Source organism: Thunnus albacares, chromosome 6 (assembly GCF_914725855.1).
Source record: "Thunnus albacares chromosome 6, fThuAlb1.1, whole genome shotgun sequence".
Lineage (NCBI taxonomy): Eukaryota > Metazoa > Chordata > Actinopteri > Scombriformes > Scombridae > Thunnus > Thunnus albacares.
In genome coordinates, this window is record NC_058111.1 from 16,516,634 (window position 1) to 16,531,797 (window position 15,164).

Genomic DNA, 15,164 nt, shown 5'->3' on the forward strand with positions numbered 1-15,164 from the left:
TTTTGCAGTAGTGGTTGTTTCTGTGTCATGCCCACGTGTACTTTCAGAAACCAAAAATAGTTGCGGTGGTGCAACAACATTTGTTAGAAGACAACCTGTTCCCACATGATGCAACATCACAAACAAAGAATTCGGCCTCCCTCCTCTCCTAAGCCTTACAAATAACATCTGCCACAAAAACGTTTCCTTCTCTAACTCCTTTCCGGTTTTCATAATGATCCAGCCAATGTTAGAGCACTTGCGCACAGAGAGATCTTTGAATAATTTAAGTCTGTACCAAACATCAAAAGACATGTTTAACTGAATACAATAAACATAACATTCTCAAATAAATGCAACCTAAGATACAATATAAATACACGTAGTTACAAGGAACGAGCCTTATGGTATTACAGTTTTCAACTAGTCGTTCATAAATTTCATGGGATTTTATTGTTTGTGTCAGCTGTCGTAAACGCGCCAATCAGTGAAACACGCCCGTACGTCACAGGGTGGGGGTTGCCCTTGTCTGATGCGACTACTCAGATATAAGAAGCGGCGTGGCGAGGCGTGGGACAGAGAGGCATCACCCATTAACGTGGAGAAAAGTGGCGGTTTTGCCGGTATTATTTAACAAATACTAACACAACAGTAACGCTAGTTGTTGAGGCAAATATTTGAAATTTTAGAGGAACTTTAAACGCGCACAATGGCCGAGAAGATAGACATGGAAGGAAAGGCGTCCAACGGCGAGGCGCACCTCGACGAGCCGCTGGCCAACGGATTGACCGTCAGCAAGAGGAGCAGCTCGGAGACGGGGTCCGAGCGGGTGAAGAGGATAGTCAAAGCCAACCTGCTGGTGATTCTCACCGTGGCGGGGGTCATCATCGGTGTTTTCATCGGGCTTGGTGTGCGCAACGTGGCGCTGACCAGAACCCAGATCCTCTACATCGGTTTCCCCGGTGAGATTCTCATCCGGCTGCTGAAGATGATTATCATCCCCCTGGTTGTGTGCAGCCTGGTGTCCGGGGCGGCCAGCATCGACCCCAAAGCCCTGGGCAAACTTGGCGGCTGGGCTATGCTCTTCTTCCTGGTCACCACCTTGATTGCTTCATCCATCGGTGTTGTGATGGCTTTCATTCTAAACCCAGGGTCGGGGTCATTATCCAAACCGAAGTTGTCAGGCATGGATAGCGACGTACCTGCATCTAAAGAAGTGATAGACTCCTTCTTAGATTTGGTTAGGTGAGTAAACCCCCCTCCCCTACTTCTGCCTGCTGAGCGCACACAAGTTTAGAAAGTACGTTAACTATGATGGATGGAAATGTAATTGTCGGTGTCAAACTTTGTTACATAACAGTCATCTTTATGTTTAAGGACCATCTTTTCCTTCTGTCCAGTCTCAGGTTTCAATGCCTCCATAGGGAAATAAATGTAACCAGTCAAGTTACACGTGTAGCTCAGTTTACCTCCCCTCTAGTGTGCTGCAGTAATGACAGGACGCAGTTGCATCAGCTCATCTGCGTCTCATACTGGGGATTAACTCCCAGACTGTTTAAACAGGCGACCACGGCCCTTTCGCAGTGTTCATTTCAGAATCACAAAACACCGTTAATAATTAGGTTTTGTGTCACATTTTTCTTTCCATAATTCACGCAACTTCGTGTCGGAACAACACGTGTAGGAAAGCTTTCTGTAACAGCGTAACTCTTCCTGTCTGTGCAACCCCTGTATAAAAAAAGAGCGCATTTTATGATGCGTTTAGAGGATATCCGTTTCCATTACAACATGAGACTAATGATTTTGGCCGTAGTTTTTAGTGAGAGCATTATTTTTTTAAAACGAAGGCTAAATATCTAATGTGCACACTTGAGAAAAGTGGTGTAAAAATGTCTGTGGTCAGAAAGCTGGCTCTGTGCCCTTTGCCTTGCAGCATTTAAACTTGTTGACCTTTTTTGCACTTTGAAGCCACAGTGTAGCCATTCTTGACTACACTCCTCCAAACTTGTCTGGTTGGTAGTCAGTAGCCTACACTATGTCTTTTTTTATCAATGTCACATTCACGAGGCATGTGTCAGCCTCATCATCCAATAAAGGGAACAAACAGGATATAGTGACGCCAACAATCTCCTGACACATTATCATACATGTAATTTTAAGTAACATGCCTTACACAACACAGGTTTCACGAGGTTTCACGAGCTTCTTAAATGAGAGGATTTACTTTGCTTTGCTTTTTGCCTCTATTATATCAGAATATTTTTATATTTTTGGTTTTTGAAGACATCACCTTGGGCTCTGTGAAACTGTAATTTGTTTGAACATTACAGACTAACAATAATTGAGAAAACAATCAGCACATTAACGAAAATAAATGTTTATTGCAGTACTACAGAATTTTAACCTGCCCTGTTTTACCCTGGGTAAACAGCAATAAAGTAAATTAGTGTACCAATAAGTCAAACTATATTGAACCTCCTCCTCTTGTAAACATGTTGCCACACAGTAGATCAAATGCTATTTGTGTGAGCTGAAGAGGCCAAGAATATTTTCCCTTACAAAGTTAAGAAACCAGACTCTATTCAGTATAAACATGGTCTCCCTTGAGTTTGCTGTGAATAGTTGAATCCATGCTCATCATCTTTGGCGGCTTCTAAAAGTAGACCTACTGTAAGAAATAATGTGCTTCTCATCTGTTTTTTTTTTATCCTCATGATTAGTACACAGATATGTTGTATTTGTCCACATTAGACGGACCAATACTGAGATGTGTTTTCAAACCTACATTCGTGTTTCACATTAACATAAAACCTCGGCTCACATGCAGCCCAAACAACATGTGCGACTCTATTGCATAATTTTGGCTGGTTAGTTCGAACATTCTTTGGAGAGCTCAGTGTTCCATGAATTATGGAATTGTGGACTAGTAAAAGCCAGAATTTTCCACCCTCTGTCCCCCCTTTTCCCTCCTCCAGCAGTGTGACCTAGCCCTGGCAACACCTCCTAAAAAACTTCATGCTGCTCAGATCCTGATTAGACATGCACGAGTAACAGGGCAAAACTTATCCATTTGCAGATTAGCATTGTTATCCTGATTTTTATCAGTGGCCCTTTATATAACAGTATCAACAAGTTGCAACACAATTATCTGGTTTACACAGCTCAGATGAGATATTTCGTGTTTTGTCTGACTCTGTTTATGTTTAATTCCTGGAATAAAACAGGGTTTTGCACAGATTTTCATCAAAGAACAGGTTTACTTTTAACTGATGTTCCTGAATGCAACATATCAGCACCCATGTCCAGATTTATCTACTGTAGCTGGCTGCTGTTATGGGGGGAAAAAAGGACAGTAATGTTTGTCCCGTGTAGGACACATGCTGCCAACACACATACAAGCACGCACACACTCATTTACACATTATGTTAATACGACAGCAGGCAAAACCCGTGCCTCTTATTAGAGCGAACCCTCTCAGTTGGTGTCCTGGTTAGTTTTGACAACAAAGACAATGGCGGACTGTGACTGAAGAGCTGTTCATCAAAGCGTAAAACATGGCCTGGCCATTGTTCACAGACACACACTCTGTTTAATGCTTATCAGTCATTGTCCACACACACACACACACACACACGCATGCATGCATGCTTATAGAAAAAGACCACATGCCAGCTTATGGATACATGTGATATGTTTGCCTCATGAATACAACTCTTACTGGGGCCACTCCTACACATCCTTGTTGACATTTCTTCTCTCCTGCCTTATGTTTGTTTTCCCACTCTACAACATATGGTATCATTCATTGCTAGCACCAACTGTGGATTTATTGACCACAAACACTATTTGCCTTGCCAGTAAACTAGGATAACCTGGTAAAAAAACTATTTCGAAGAACAGGTTCACAGTTTGTCTTCTGTTTTTATTGATTTTTATCCTTTGTTTTTTGTATTTTTGTCATCCTGTGCATACAGGCTTAACATAGTCTAGATAATGTACAGTAAGGTATATTCCCAGCACAGCTACAATCAAGTTGGATTATTTTTCAGCTATCTAAAACATCACCAGTAAAATATGGTGTCCCCTCAAGAATCAAAGACTGTTTATTAAATCATACATTTAACAGTGTTGGAGTATCTTAGGGTGGGGTTTTTTTTCTTGTACCTGAGCTTTTAGATTTGAAAGAATATCTTGTTTGTGTTGCTGACAACAAACATGTTTTTCCAGCTCTTTAACAGGTAACTAAACAAAAATGAAATGGAGGCGTAATGTATTAAAATGCTGTGGAATGTTGCTACCATACTCCACCTAAAACTTGCTAATATTATTATTGGCTCACTGTGAACAGAGTTGGAGCAAGTTTTTAAGTCCATCATACGTCCATTCTTCTGTCCTGGAAATCACCTTGACTTGTGGTTCTTTGGTAGGAAACTAAAAACTATTTACGATTAATTGTAGACTCACTGCCAAATCTGGGTGGTATATCAAGATGCCAGGAAGACGTCAGAGCAGTTTTCCACAATCAGTAGTCTGTCATGCAGGAAACACACCCACTTAATGGCATTCGATAGTACCGTGTGTGCCAATTGTTGTCATACCATTCTATTCATTGTTGCTGGTTAAGCTGAGTCAAGTAAAGTTTATTTATGTAGTCAAAAATCACAAGTTCCTCTCAAAGGGCTTGACGTCTCCTTCTAACAAGACTCTCAGTTGGGGTAAAAGATAAAGTACAACCGTTTAAATTACTCAGAGGAAGAGGATGCTTTCAGGTTGCAGCTTTGTATATTAACTCGATGCTATTTCAGAGTGAAATGGAGTGCACACCACAAAATGACGTGCATCCAGGCGTTATAGACACTGAAATAATCCTAAAAAAAAAAGTTGGGTCATACCAGTTAGCTGAAATGATTTGAGTGACATGAATACATTTTGATATCCAAATAATAAATCCTAACATTTGCTGGAAAGCCTGGCAGCCTTTTTTGTCTTTTGCCCTATGCAGCACAGCCAGAATCCAGTTGCATGCTGCCCTGTCACACAGTCACATGATGTTTAATCCTGATGCTCTATAGTCTCCAATGAAAGGGAATGAATGGCTAGAAAGAGCTCGTGAAGTTAATGCCTTATTACTCTAAATCCATTACCAACAGCAGAGCACAGGGGTATCGGGAACACATGGGTTTCATGAGTTCCTGGGAGAATTATTATTGAGTTGGACCTATGTACCTTTTGTGCGTGTGTACTTGTTGAATGAATAACAAAACACCAATGGGGGCAGAGTAGGAAAAAAAGGGATTAATAGTTAAATTCTCTTAGCTATTTCCACATGATCAACCTTGTGATTCTGTCTGTTTGAGCTATCACTGACGTCCAGAGGGCAAAGCTGCTCTTTCTGCAACACCACCGGCGACAGAAACTGTGTGTAGTTAAATTCTCTGCAACAGTCCAGACTTCATCAGAAACATTTACAATCTCAAAGGAAGCCGGTTTATGGCTTGACAAGGTGTTTGTCTTGTAAAAAAAATATTTCCTTTCTTTGAGTGTCCATCCAAATAAGTGGCTGCTTTATGTTGTTGTGTGTGCAGAGAAAGAAAGAACATCAAGATTCATATTTAAGCAATGATATTGTGGTCTGTTAAGTTCCCAAACATGTCATTTCTTGCCCTTCAATTGTAGATGCAACTTTTACATTGGATTTTCCCAAAAGCATCTGGTGCATATGGAGCACATGAACTGAATTCTATTTTTCTCTTTCCACAGAAACATCTTTCCCTCCAACCTGGTGTCTGCTGCCTTTCAATCGGTTAGTTTTGCATCTTGATTTTTGTATTTTTTACATAATTATGATGATTTTACATTGTATAAAGGAAGATTTAGATACAATGACTAACTTTCTTTCCATTGCAGTATGCAACTAGCTACAAGCTGGTTACCAAGAATGGCACAGATGGAAACCTCAGCATCACAGTGGAGAAGGTGAAAGACAGACCTCGTTGTCCACATAAACTAGACCATAAATGCACCACATAACATGTCATACTATCTGGTTGTGTTTCTTTATGTGTCCTGACTGTGTTTTTTTATGTGTTTCTGCATGTTTAGGTGCCGTTTGGAACAGACCAGGACGGCATGAATATTCTTGGTCTGGTAGTGTTTGCCATTGTGTTCGGTGTGGCTTTGAGGAAGCTGGGAGAGGAAGGAGAGATCCTGATCAAGTTCTTCAACTCCTTCAATGAGGCTACCATGGTGCTGGTGTCCTGGATCATGTGGTAAGAAAGACCTGCATTTTTCTGGAGAGGTTTGATAGGCTATCGCATGATAGGCTTTTTTTTATATGTTCCAAAACCACAATGATCTACAGCATTGTACCCTCTCTTTCTCTTTCCTGCACTTCCCGTCTCTCTACAGGTATGCCCCTCTTGGTATCATGTTCCTTGTAGCTGGTAAGATCGTTGAGATGGAGGACGTTGGCACACTGTTTGCCAGCCTGGGGAAATATATAGCCTGCTGTATGATTGGACATGCCATTCATGGCTTTATTGTGCTCCCTGGCATCTACTTCATCATTACAAGAAAGAACCCATACACCTTCCTCTGGGGGATATTCACAGCTCTGGCAACAGCCTTTGGAACAAGCTCCAGGTAATGAACTTCTTCTCGGACTCTCCTACTCACCCACACTTGTTTGCCTTCTGTGGTAGTTAAATATCAAATACTGAGGGTCTCCTGTTCTGAAACACTCACACACACACACATACTTTCCTCTTTCTACAAACACACATGCTCACACCTTTCACCTCCAGACACTCACAACCCCTATTCACTTCTTTCTCAGCTCTGCCACCCTGCCCCTGATGATGAAGTGTGTGGAGGAAAATAATGGCGTATCAAAGCACATCAGCCGCTTTATCCTGCCCATTGGAGCGACGGTCAACATGGACGGAGCTGCTCTCTTTCAGTGTGTGGCTGCTGTTTTCATTGCTCAGCTGAACGAAACTCATCTCAACTTTATCCAAGTCATTACCATCCTGTAAGTCTGCACTTACACAACTGGATTAAAACCTGTGCCTGACTGTATACAGGCTATCTTTGTATTCTAGGCTAATGTCAAATAATCTTCCATTTTTTGTACATTTACTGTTTGTAAAAATTCTGTGCATAATCTCATTTGCTCTGTCTGTATCTAATTGTGTCATCTTCCCCCTGAATGTGTTAGTGTGACAGCTACAGCATCCAGTGTTGGAGCAGCAGGTATCCCTGCTGGTGGTGTGTTGACTCTAGCTATCATTCTGGAGGCAATCGGATTGCCCACCAATGACATCTCTCTCATCCTGGCTGTTGACTGGCTTGTGTGAGTACACAAACTTTCTATTATATGTGGAAATAAAGCAAGACAACCATATGCAACATTCTCCACATAATTAAATTCAAACCCATAACTTTCCCAATTTGTGTTCTCACGTAATGCCTTAATTGCTTTCTCAGGTACTTTGTGAAATATCATAGTCTTAAAATTGCTTGTGGTCCATTCTGTTTTTCTTTAGCGACCGTACCTGCACAGTGCTGAACGTGGAGGGCGATGCCTTTGGAGCCGGACTCTTGCAGTTCTTTGTGGACCGTACAGCCAAGCAGGAGGAAGGAGCGGACCTGAGCGAAGTCAGGCTGGGAGAGCAGTCAACCGCGGCACCCGAGCACTCACCACTCATTGAGAAACGAGGCGGGAGGGACAACGCGGAAGGTGCTAACGCTGTGCTCTCCAGTGAAAAAGAGTCTGCTATGTAATCCAGCTGCTGACATCACCAGTGAAATCCTCATATATCTGACACTCCCCTGAGCTGAAACCTGAGGTTCTGGGCCCCTTTTCCTTTTTTTTCTGCCTTGAAGAAAAGAGTGTGTGAAGAGAGGATGGACATGCACACTACAATGCAAAGAAAAGCCCCCTGTTGATATCAACGTCTGTCTGGGCGAAAAGCTAAAACATCATGGCAGAAATTCAAAATCCTTTTTTTTTTTTTTTTTTTTTTTTCTTTTTTTTTTTTTAGGGACAGTGTTGTTCATTAGTCTGGCTACTGTGTAGACTCTAGACATTTTGGTCACTCCTCATTCATTTTAAAGTCAGAATTTATCATCTGACCAAGTTGTATATACCAGTTAGTCATCAGTCACTAGTAGGATGATCACATGACCAATATAAAGTTCTGCCACAGTAATATATATTGGGTCAGTGAACTCCTGCAAGATGTCAATAGAGGTAATAACAGATATAAGGTCATTAACAGTAGATATGTTACATTAATTTATGAAGAAATGCAAATATCTACCCATTAGTTCGCTGTTAACACTTTGTATCATCTCATTTACTCATTTACTTAAAGCACACATGAGTAAACCACTGGTATTTATCACTTGGTTTTGACAGCAACTTCCTAGTGGAAAATTTCGACTTTAAAATTTGATGAGGACCACCATACAGCACAGCTTGCTGCACCCAGTCTGTGTTAGCCTTACAAAAGTCTTTTATAGTCTTCATCTGGAATCCATTACATTCAAAATGTTTTTGTTACCATCACCCTTTTTGTAAATTCAATTCAATTTTTGTCACATTTCAATCTTCTGGAGCAGGAAAATAATCAAGAAATATCATACATGTTGTAAGACATATCAATTTATGCTTTTTATATGAAGATACATTACTTGTGTATTTTATCATACATGGTTACAGGCTCTTTCATACATATTTTATCCAATTTTTTATTTAAACTATATGTATATGAACACAACTATATTGCAAAAAGTCTGTGAAAATGGCTGTGATGATGTGTGAAAAAATACACAAATGTGTTTTTATAGTTTTTTTTTTTTTTTTTTTTGGTGGTGGCTGAAGGCTTTTATTAGTGTTATTGTGTCTGCAGTTATTTCATGCCAGTGGTTAGGTACAACGCCTTTCTCATAGTGAGAAAGAGCAATACACATGTAAAACCTGTTCTCTGAATTATATTTATACTCCGAAAGCACACCAAATTAAATCATATCCTCAATTATGTCCCAAAGCTGAATGAAGAAACCTTTTACTCAAGGACTCAGTATGTCAACATGCATGGACGCACACACATTGACCTCTGAGTGTTTCTGCCTCTTCAGATGGACCTCAGTACTGTGGCAGGCAACATAACCTCAGGTTTAACTAATGCTTGAAGACTGTCCTTCAGCGGTTCTTTAATACTCTGAGACCAAAAAATCCACATCGACTCAGCAAACAGGAAGGAGAACTCTTAATGACATTTCCAGGGAGATGTGTTTTTTTTTTTTTATTATAGCCCACATTCAACTCATGCTGTTGCTCTTTGTAGCTTCCAGCACCTCAAAAAGGCACAAATGGGTTTGAAAGCACAGTCTGTGACAAGAAGGACAATTTGTCTGTTGTAAAAAGTATGGTGTGTGTGTGCGTGTACAAGGATGCCTCTACATTGTCAGAAGTTCATTTTGACTGTTGACATGCAAGTCACCCTTAAACCTATTTATGTTTTGGCTATATTGGTCACAAACATTAAATACTTGTTTTATTTGCTTTAGCCCTCCTTGTATATCATTGTTACTGCCTCAGATAATTACTTGTTTAATTCATATTTATTTCTCTAATCAAAATCCAAAGAATTTTTTAGCCAATGTTCTCACATTTTAGTAACTCTAAATTGACTTTTCTTTCGCCATCTTCAAGTCCTCTTGTAATGGTTTGGTGAACACTTTTTTTATCATTAAGTTCGCCTTTTCTTGGTCTTATTTCTAACTTGTGGGTTAGTCTAATCTGTGTGCAAGGTGTTTCCATTTGGTGATTTTTCTCATGCAGTTTTTACAGTGGGCATTTGGGAAGCTTCAGTACTGAAGAATGAATGAATTTTATTGGCTGTACAGGAAAGAGATATACTGCTTATCATTTTTATATATATATGAGTGTATATATATAATGATGATTAACTGTAAAGTTGCACTATTGAATGTTTTTCTTCTTTAACTGTTTGAAGCTCTACCAAATTACTGGAGTATGTGCTACTTATGTTAAACTGAATTTATCAAGAAAATCTTTTCACTAAATTCAAGTCAACAATCTTTTGCTGTATTTTCCATGGTCATCTATGATATCATAACAGACCTAAGGTCTCATCATTTTTCTACAGTTTTATGACACTAGAGAGCTAAAACATTAATCAGAGCCTCTCCAACAGCCATTTTGATTCTGTTTAAAGCTTTTTTGGTGCACGGTTGTAAAGATGTTATCATTCCTTTGAGATCTTTCACCATATGGATATCTGTCTGGTTGGATTATTGTATTTGTGTTTTGTGTATGCACATGGCAGTCGTAGCGATTTCATTGCAGTGGGACAATGTGTCAAAGAAATTTCCCAGTTACAGTATGAATCTACTGTCTATAGATTTTAAACAATAAATGCCTTTTTTTATTATTCGGCTGTGTCTCTAAGCTCTTTCCCTTTGATTATGAGGCTTACTTAGTGCACTGCAGTCAGCAAATTACAGTTGTGGATGAATAAGACCTCCATAGCAACGGTGTATCATGTTACACCTCCAGGCGCCATGCTATACAGAACCATGCAAGATGGGAGACATATTTAAAATGCATTGAGCTCCTTTTCTGTTTTTATGTCCAAAAATAACCACACATAGCTCCTCAGTGGTGTGTATGATTGTCTGAATACCAGACCATATATGAACAATGCTGTTTATCCACTAGTAAATAAAAAGGAATGTAAGCACAACTCAAGGAATACGATACAGCATGTGCAGTTTCAATAGGTGCACAGCAATAAGTGCGGTCATTTCTGTTTGAGTAGAATGAGGAAGCTTACATCACTGGACTAGCCCATGTCGAACAAGTGAGCTGCATTCCTTTGATGTTACATTCCTGTTTGTCCTGTCATAAATTCCTCCACCTCCAGGGCTCCGGCCATATGGCTGGAGAACTCCCATACATCTTGTCAACAAGGTAGTAGTTTAAAGGCTTGGGAATTACAAAGGCCTTAAATAGTTAGGTGTATTGTGTCACCTAGTGTTCAAGAAGAGGAATTGCAACCACTATTGTAGATATCATGTAACAATCCTAAAAACAAATTCATAAAATGAAGACATGAAACTGTTACAAGTCCTTTATTTTACCATTTCATGAAATGGCGTGACTTCTTGACACATCACACATAAGTAACAACACTACAGGAAACATGTCGTACCCAGAGGAGCTGGTGTTTTTGTTTTTTTGTAACATCTCTTTTAAAATGTTTTCTTTGAATCATTGATATTGAAATTTCCATTTCAGTCAATACATGATGGGTGCTCAGTAGTAACACACATAATTGAGCTAAAGGTTATTATTCATGAACAAATTCAGGGAACGTTTTAGTTGAGTACTAAGGCCTTATATAGCAACTTTTCCTCTTCTCCAACAGCCAACAATAACAGCATCAATGACAATGTGTTTCTCATTTCACCACATGAAAATGTACTCACCACACTACAGCTGTTGGGTACCAAATGGCACTGATATACAGTAACATTCATTCATAAACTGTGCAAATCTGGAAATTCAAATAATTAGTGCAAAACAAGGCAACAGAGTCAAAAAAAAATCCACAAAAAACCTGTAAAGGCAAAACCGCTTTTTTAACATGTATAATTTGGTACAATATCTTAAATCCTGCTTAAGATAATGTACACTGTAGCTTTCAACAAGAAACCAATATAAATATGATTTAAAAGTATTTATCATCTTTACAACAGTCATATTTATACTGTATTGTACAACACATACAGATTTAGTACACCATGTAGTAAACCCAAGAAGTATGCCTGATGTCACAGCACTAGTGCTTTGATTTAAGTTTATTTTAATGCCCACTGCAAACAAAATCTCACCACTCTAAGAATTAGTAGCAAGTCAGTCTGATGTTAAGACTTCATCCCCAAATACTGATAATAGAGAAAACTGCAACCAGGCATGTAATTATACTGCTGTCTGCTCATATAGTTATGGTAAATCTAACAGCAAATGCAGTCATTTTGGCACCATATCAGTTTCCAGGTGTCATCTTTTCGGCTATTTAAACAGATTTTCAATATTGTTCAGTAAACAAATACAATTCAACAGAAAAAAAGGGCTTGAGAGTCATTCTTTATCCTCTTATAATTTGCTTCTGTCCAGTCTTTTCTTGGCAGGGTTGGGGTATTGGGGGTTCTCAATGACCCCCTCTCCAAACTTGAGCTCCAAGAAGGCGCGGTGGTTATTGGGGCCGTAGGCAGTGATGCCGGCAAAGGTCATGGGCACAAGTGGCTGCAGGAAGTGTTCTGGGAACTCCACATCTTGTTTGTGCTCTGTCCATGTGTCCTTGGTCATGATGCCATTACGTGGGTAGAATGGCCACAGGTCAACGTGCAGGTGGTTGGCCTCGCTGTACTGGACTCTGTAGAAGTCTCCTTCCACTGCACGTTCCCAGACATAGCCGTTAGCATCCACCAGAGAGCCTGAGTCCAGGTTCTTCAGGTGATCACAGTTGGGTACATCCTCCAGGTAGATACCCAGGTCCACATCATAGTCCCAGGGGATGATGTCCTGATGGCGGACAGCACCCAGCAGAGTTCCCCCCTCTAGCCAGTAGCGCACACCAGAGCTTTCCAAGATATTGATGACATACTTGGTAGTTTCTCTTAGTGCTCGCAGACAACAGGGTGGTGTCCAGCGATCCAGATAGAGGTAGTCTGGGGTGTCATCCTGCACAGTGCCAAAGCAGCGAGGTGTCTCCTTACTGCAGCCATACCACTGCTCCTTCCCTTCAGGAAGCAGAAGACGCTTCAGGCCAAAGCTCCTCATGAGCTTCCCAGTGGCCTCCTTCAGTCGAGTGTCAGCTTTCCACTGGTTGTGAGCTGAGCTGAAGAGGGGCCGATGGTTTGCGGAGAAACAGGGGCTCTCCAGCAGCTTGACCTTCCAGCCTCTCAGGGCAGTCTGGACGAAGAGTGAAGAGAAAAGGGGTCGGCCCAGAGGTACAGAGAGGTTAAAAAGATCCTCTGTGCGGATGAGGACCACTGCATCTCCTTGTAAAGCCGTGCACACACTCCCACTGCTCCCAGACGCAGCCGGTGAGTAGGTAGCTGTCCACTCTCTGAGGTTCACCCGCAGGTGGAGACACTGCACAGCAGACCGAGCCAGCACGGGTGCAGCTACCAGCCTCACAGGCCCCCCACCCTCACCTTCCAGCTCCCTGATCAGCCTCTCGATAGCCCGGGGTTGCTCCAACTCCACTCCATCAGGCACAAGCAGCACAAACTCTGTCTGGACGTGAAACTCCGGCCTGTGAGCTTGAGGCGGCTGGTCCGGGCTTGGGGAGAGCACCAAAAGCCGAGCTCCATCTGGAAGCACCAGGGGTGGGTAAGGAGAAGTGTCAGCTACAGCCAGGAAAGGAAGCTCAGGTCTCTGTCTGAGGAAGGAATTAGCCACATCTCCAACATAATTCTCAAAGTTTTCAAACTCCCTGAGAAGCAAAGTCACACGTGGGCCACGACTGTGTCCCTCCACCCCGACCACTCCAGGCTCGCCTCCAGGCCCAATGAGTCCCCCTAGGCCTCCCCCAAGACCGGAGGCCGGTAGGGAAGCCCTCCTGGTGCCCCTGCCAAGTTCCTTCCTCTTCTCCATCATCTGCTGCTGGGCCCGGGACACATAGTAGAGAATGAGGAGGTTGAGGATGATGGCTCCGGTTAACAAACCCTGGCAAAAACTGATACGCATGGCAACCAGTGTTTACTTTCCAGTTTGTCTCAGTAAGAGAATGTAAATTTCAGTTCAGTAGTTTTTAGGTCCCCATTTGTATAGTATTCAAGGAATGGGATTCAGTCCAAGCTGTAAAAGACAGGGAAAAAATATCAGCAAAACAAAATTTCCAGTGCAGCAGCTGTATTTTTGTGCACACAGACAGCATAATTAAGGATCAAGCTTCCTTATTAAAAGACACACTCCCACGCTACTTCAGAATGTCATTTGAAATAGCTGTGGAATTAATTGACCTAATCTAATCATTGCAACTTCGTTAAAATGTAAAATGAGGTTAGCTATAGCTCCATTGCAAGGCATCCATTTATCACTCGCCCATAACGTTAGTGTTTAAGCATGTCAAAACTGCATATTTCATCTTCTGCACTTTGTAGGAGGCTTGCTACATTATCAGTCGTTAAAAACTGACTCACGTTAATTTGGATGTAGCGTTTATTTTACTTTACAAGAGAATTATTTGCCGAAAGCAACCCATCACATCATGCATCAGCACCAAAATGTTACCCAAAGCGTTAGCAACGTTAAGCCCACTAACCTGCACTATATCTGGTTTTCATGGTGCTTCATCTCAGCCAGCTCTTGCAGCAGTGGAGCAAACCTGACTGAACCGAGGGCAGAAAACCCCGAAATGAATCTGCATTGTAAGCTAATATTAGTGCAGATGTAGTTGAAGTCGAGTCTCCCAGAACTCAATGTATACAAATCACATCGGAATGTTGTATGAATATGTAAGTTAGCACAAGCTAAACCATGAAACCCCACTGCACTGATTAACCGTTAAGCTAACACGCTGGTTGTTGCTAACACCGTGTTGCCATCAGCAACAACGAAAACGCTTCCGGCTGGAATGCTTCACAATAAAAGCGCCAGCTCCGAAATTAAACAGTCAGGAGCCCAAATGAACATAGAAATAAGTTTTTCTTGACATAATTATTCATCCTCTTCATACTAGCCATTTCAAGATCCCTTCATAATGCACTTTCAAATGTAAGTGATAGGGGCCAATATCCACAATTCTCCCTCTGTGCAAAAATGTATTTAAAAGGTTATCTGAAGCTTATATGAAGCTTCAGTCATCCAAATTAGTCAAATGAAGAAGATATCTTTCAATGTTAGTATTTTTAGTGCCACAAAGAAACACAAAGAGGGAATTTGATGCTAAAAAGACTGTGGATGTGGCAGATATCCACTTGAAATGACTAACTCAGGCTGCTGAAGCCTCATATAAGCTTCAGATAAACTTTTAAATACATTTTTGCACAAAATGACTGTGTGGACACACTGTGGATTTTGGCCTCCATCACTTACATTGAAAATACATTTGAAAGGGATCTTTTAATAATCATCATGAACAGG

At 41.1% G+C, this 15,164-nt stretch overlaps 2 protein-coding genes across 3 annotated transcripts; one reads left to right on the forward strand and one right to left on the reverse strand.

Annotated features, from left to right (window-relative positions):
• The first annotated feature begins 529 nt into the window (after positions 1 to 529).
• Positions 530 to 10,440, forward strand: slc1a5 (solute carrier family 1 member 5). The gene is made up of 8 exons (XM_044353359.1): positions 530 to 1,224; positions 5,741 to 5,783; positions 5,888 to 5,956; positions 6,083 to 6,249; positions 6,389 to 6,622; positions 6,816 to 7,010; positions 7,197 to 7,331; positions 7,525 to 10,440. Exons 1-8 carry the CDS (start codon positions 689 to 691, stop codon positions 7,760 to 7,762), a joined length of 1,617 nt encoding a protein of 538 aa, XP_044209294.1. The 5' UTR covers positions 530 to 688; the 3' UTR covers positions 7,763 to 10,440.
• Positions 8,853 to 14,644, reverse strand: LOC122983555 (fukutin related protein). 2 transcript variants are annotated; one of them, XM_044353360.1, is made up of 2 exons: positions 14,344 to 14,644; positions 8,853 to 13,877 (listed from the first exon to the last, which is right to left on the reverse strand). In XM_044353360.1, the coding sequence occupies exon 2, from the start codon at positions 13,764 to 13,766 to the stop codon at positions 12,168 to 12,170; it is 1,599 nt and encodes a 532-aa protein (XP_044209295.1). In that variant the 5' UTR covers positions 13,767 to 13,877; positions 14,344 to 14,644; the 3' UTR covers positions 8,853 to 12,167. The 2 variants fall into 2 exon arrangements, with proteins under 2 accessions (XP_044209295.1, XP_044209296.1); XM_044353361.1 differs by lacking the exon at positions 14,344 to 14,644 and adding an exon at positions 14,222 to 14,336.
• Between the last annotated feature and the right edge of the window lie 520 nt (positions 14,645 to 15,164).